Source organism: Berghia stephanieae, chromosome 12 (assembly GCF_034508935.2).
Source record: "Berghia stephanieae isolate SIO BIC M18660-M18661 chromosome 12, UCSD_Bste_1.3, whole genome shotgun sequence".
NCBI lineage: Eukaryota > Metazoa > Mollusca > Gastropoda > Nudibranchia > Aeolidiidae > Berghia > Berghia stephanieae.
The window spans coordinates 15,184,393-15,189,392 of record NC_088371.1 but is presented as its reverse complement, the minus strand read 5'-3'; the positions used below and the strand labels follow the sequence as shown (position 1 = coordinate 15,189,392).

Sequence of the window (5,000 nt, the reverse complement as noted above, 5' to 3'; positions counted from 1 at the left end):
GGCAGTTCTCCAAACCATATTTTTCTCATCGTTATTGATTCCAGTGCTCGCCATAGAGAATACAGCTCCTAGTAGTCTGTGGTGCTCGCTCCGCACTTTTGCTAACTTGCCATTTGCATGTTTCTATATCTGCTTGAATGACAAGTTCATCTTCGAAATAAACGGATTCATATTCATCCCCACCAAAAGATTATTTCTTATTGTCAATCAGCTGTCACTTGCAACAATATTTCAAACCATTAAAATGTAAGCAAATATTCTGATAAATAATTTGTATATTTCACGCAGTCAAAGCATTATTCAACGATTACTTATTTATTTGAAATGGTAAGGTTCTCCAATGGAACGGGTGGAATAATATACATTTTTGTCATCTCTTTGTATTCATTAAACGAGTTATTTTTATCCTGTCCAATAACACAACGAGCTTGCTAGTATGTGATATTGCACGATAAAAATATAATGAGTTTAATAAATACAAAGTAATGAAATAATACGTTTATTACAACCCCCCCCCCCCCAAGTAAGATTATTAGACATTTTATAACCAAATGTCATGGTATTAGTACTTCTATTCACCATAATTTACATCTTTCTCCTTCTACTTGAATGACAATTTGACCCAAAACTAAAAAACGGTGGATTTGTATTCATGCGCGCCAAAAGAATATCTTTAATTACCAATCTCCTGTCATTTACACCTAATTTCACACCAATAAAATGTGCGCAAATATTCTGAATTCGTTGAGTAACATTTTTATTCAACGCGTTCAAAGCATTATTCAACGATTACGTATTTACTAAAAATAATATGATGTATTCCACCCCTCCCATTGGAAAACCCTATCAGTTCTTAGTAAATGTAACCGTTGAATAATACTTTGAACGCGTTGAATAAATATTTCATTCAAAAGTTGCATGATATTTTCGCACATTCTATCGGTGTTAAATTAGGTGAACATGATTGGCAATTACACATAATCATTTTGTGCGCATGAATATAAATCCGATTTTTTCATTTTTGGGTCAAATTGTCATTCAAGCAGATGGAGAAAAAATACAAATTATAACGAATCGCCTACTGCTATCATGCAATTGGTAACAAAATATCATAGAATATTACTTGGAGGGGTGGAATACAAGTACTGTTTAATTTCTTTGTATTAATAAAAACTTGCAAGCTCTTAGTGTTATACGCCACGATAAGAATAACTCGATTAATAACTACAAAGAAATGAAAGAATCGTAACAAATTATATTTCTGACCATTTCAATATTTAAATCCATTTTTGTGATAATATTTGATATCACTATGAGACAATGGGTCGCAAATACCGGGGAAATAAAAAGTCCCATTGACATGTTAAAATCCTTAAACCTGAAACTTTGAAATAGTCTCGCTAAGGGTTATGTTTGACGTGTAATCTTAACTCAACTATGTTTGAAAGAATCGAATTGCGCAATACCATTCACTGCCCCATATTTTTTTAATTCGGATGTTAACAGGGTTTACCATTAAGTTAAAAAGGCGTTTTCTGAAGTACTACGGAATGTGGTTTTGTTTTTGTGTTTGGTTTGTTTCTTTTGTTTTGTTTTTCCGTTGTTTGGGGAGGGGGTGTGGATTTTTGTTTTGTACTTAATTTGAATGTGGGATTCTCTCTTGAGTACATAAAGAAATCATAGGACTGCCACCGTGTGTGAACGAATCTTTTTTGTTAATATTTTATAACTACCATCATTACCGTTATCATTAACATCATTATCTTCACCACTACTACTACCACCACCATCACCATCATTATCACCATCATCATAATGGTCCATTTTCAGATAATTGACAGAAAGTTCTATTTGGAAACCAGTCAGCGTGCTCCAAGCCCATTAGCGTTAGAACGAACTAATCATGAAAAAACCCTAATCGTGTCTGAAGACGAATAGGCATATCCATTTCAGTCTTTTCTTTAAACATCAAAAGCTATATTTGTTCGTAACAAAGTAAGGCTATATCCTTGACTTCTGACCAAACAATGAAACAAAAACATGGGTTTCATTTTTTTCTTCCATTTCTTTTTCTTCTTTTCTTTTTTCTTTCTGTTTATTTGTTGTTTGTTTCAGTCATATTGTATGAAAAGGTCTGTCTATTCTCTCTCTCTCTCTCTCTCTCTCTCTCTCTCTCTCTCTCACACACACACAACACACACACACACAAAACCTAAAAACAATATCTTGTTAAGAAAAATAAATTATAAATAACTGATAATGTGATCAACCGTGTCTATTCGAGATTTTTATGGACTGAACCAGATAAAGCTCACTTTGGGGCGCTGCACTGCGGCTGACTCCTTGCTACTCCAGCCTTCCCTTGGTAATAGATGCTAAAGACAACTTTCCACGGGGGATGAATAAAGGGAGTTATATATTATATTTTAAAAATAATTTTAACTTCTAGTTCGAAATGATAAAATGTTATTGCAACAACTACATGTGCCTAATGATAATAAATGAATGTATTTCCTCAATCTATGAAAGTCTCCAATTTAGATCTTTTAACCGTTTTTAGTTTAATTTCATTTTTTTACTTGATCTGAAACCCATTATGAAAAGTGTGTTACTTCTCCCTATGATAGCAGGAGTCTAAAGTTTCCATCTATAAATAGAACAGCGGGAAAAGTACAATAAGAGAACAAAACAAACATATGAAAAAAGGTCATATTCTGTCGGTTTTTCCCTTGCACTCTTCATATGTGTCCCAGAACAGCAATCTGTTATTGTTGCACCTCTGAGTCAGAGATTGCCAAATGTATTATTTGAATGGAACCCACGGGACAAGAGGAAACGGGGTTTTCCAAAACAGACTTGGAGGAGAAGCCTTCACCAAGATTTGTGCCTCTCCATTCTTACTTGGAGTTAGGCAAAGGTCTGTGCCAAGGACAGAATAAGATGGAAGAGTGTTGTTGATACTCTATGCTCCGCTAGGAGCCAAGAGGCATAAGTCAAAGTAAGTCATTATTTGAATGAAAAAGAAATAGCTTTCTTGAGAAGTTGGGCACACAAATTATTATAATAGTTTCATAAATAAAAAAAGAATATGTTTTTTAATGGAACGTTATGAGCTCAACCGCTTCTTCAGATCATAACACAAACATCTAATATGCTACTTCATCTCTTAAAATTGGCTTTAAGCATAGTAATTTATCGACGTTTTTAAATTGTTTTCGTTATTGGCTGAGATAGGTCTTTGAGATCGAAAAGTCCCATGAATTGTAATTTGTTCGGGTTATTCTGAGTGGGCTTTTTTGTGTTTGTTTTGTAAGCTATTATGCTATTTTTTCTGTAAATTACTTTTGACAGCCACAGATTCTAGTATCCTAGTTTTCATTTTAAACTTTCTTAAGATTCATTTCTCCACAGGAGGACGAGAGCTCTCCTATAAATGAAGGCTGATTTTCAAAACGCATTGATTCGATTTTTTAAATACTTTTTTGAGATTTTCCATTTATGTGATAATTGAAATGTAAATGTTATTTTAAGCATCGAATGGCACAAGAATTTCCTTAGATTTGGTTGAATTTAAAGTTTAAATATGTTAACAAAATTTATACCGAATGAGAAATGACGTCAACTCTATTCTATCTATAGGCAGTCGCTTAGTTATTTTAAAAGCTCAGCATTGCTCACCTTTTCGTCGTCTTTGGTGAATCCATCGTTTCCGGAAGTCTTGTTTAGCGCCTGCACCACGCCCACCACCTCGTTCCCGCCATTACGAATGGGTAGACATAGGACAGTGTTGATGTGGTAACCCTTGAATGTGCCCAAGTAGTCACCGAATCTTGGATCCTGGGAAGGGGGAGGAAGGGGGGGGGGGGGGAATTGAATAAGTGTAAAAAAATTTTAATGTGCCGAATCGTAAATCATGCCAATTATGGCATACAAAAACAACAACAAAAACAACAACAACACAAAGAAAGAACTAACAAGCCTTTGAAGTTAAATATTAGACCACATTCTCTTCAATGAAAGCATATATATTTTAAACACAATTATATAATAATAATAATAATAATAATAATAATAATAATAATAATAATAATAATAATATAATAATAATAATAATTATTTTATTATTATTATTATTATTATTATTATTATTATTATTATTATTATTATTAATTATTATTATAAGTATAATTATAATTATAATTATAATAATAATATATCTTTATTGTCCTTAAAATAGTGGCAATTTGCCATTTGGTTACATATTTATTATAACAATACAATATTTATTGACTACCTACACACATAACATAATACCATGTGTGATTGGGTTGAAGGAGAAGAGGTCTCCAGTCTCCAACAATAATATCACCAGACCTCACCAACCAAATAATGCAACAGAAAGAGATTATTTTGGGGGGCTGATACCAAAGTAAACAATATGGACCCCTGTGAGAGTTGAGGGAAAAAATTGAGCTTTTTATATAGCGCAATATCCACGAAACGTGTTCAAAGCGCTTTACAAGACGCCCCTGACCAACAGCAACACGTAACATGTAGAACGAGATATGACGCCTGTTAGGCGATATTACAATTTTCCCCCGACAGGGACAACGTTGTTAACGGCCAGGTACTCATTTTACACCTGAGTACGGGGAGAGAATGTGAGTAAAGAGCCTTTCCTAAGGACTCCATTATGCGCCGAGCGAGGCTCGAACTCAGGAAGACAACAGCATTCCTTCACGAACTAGACATTCAAACATAAAGACACCATCAGGGGCAACTAAGGTGCAGACAGAAGAAGACGTCATGTTTGCCCGACATAATACGATTTGTGAGAACTAATCCTATATCTTCAAACAATAAATTCATTTCCTATGATTCAAAACCATGAAGACATTAACTCTCTCCTTACCAACCATTTTCAGGATTTTCCCCAAAATTAACACCCAACTAACACAAAAATATATTCTTTATCAATCAAACATAATAGCAGTAAAGTT

At 33.8% G+C, this 5,000-nt stretch overlaps 1 protein-coding gene across 12 annotated transcripts in view; it reads right to left on the bottom strand.

The window, feature by feature from the left end:
- Positions 1-5,000, bottom strand: part of LOC144957484 (dual 3',5'-cyclic-AMP and -GMP phosphodiesterase 11A-like) — a 241,841-nt gene that overhangs the window by 92,696 nt on the left and 144,145 nt on the right. For all 12 annotated transcript variants that reach the window (XM_078888782.1, XM_078888784.1, XM_078888786.1 and 9 more), the window contains one exon: positions 3,679-3,837. In XM_078888782.1, coding sequence (XP_078744908.1) covers positions 3,679-3,837 — 159 coding nt within the window. The remainder of the gene's footprint in view (positions 1-3,678; positions 3,838-5,000) is intronic.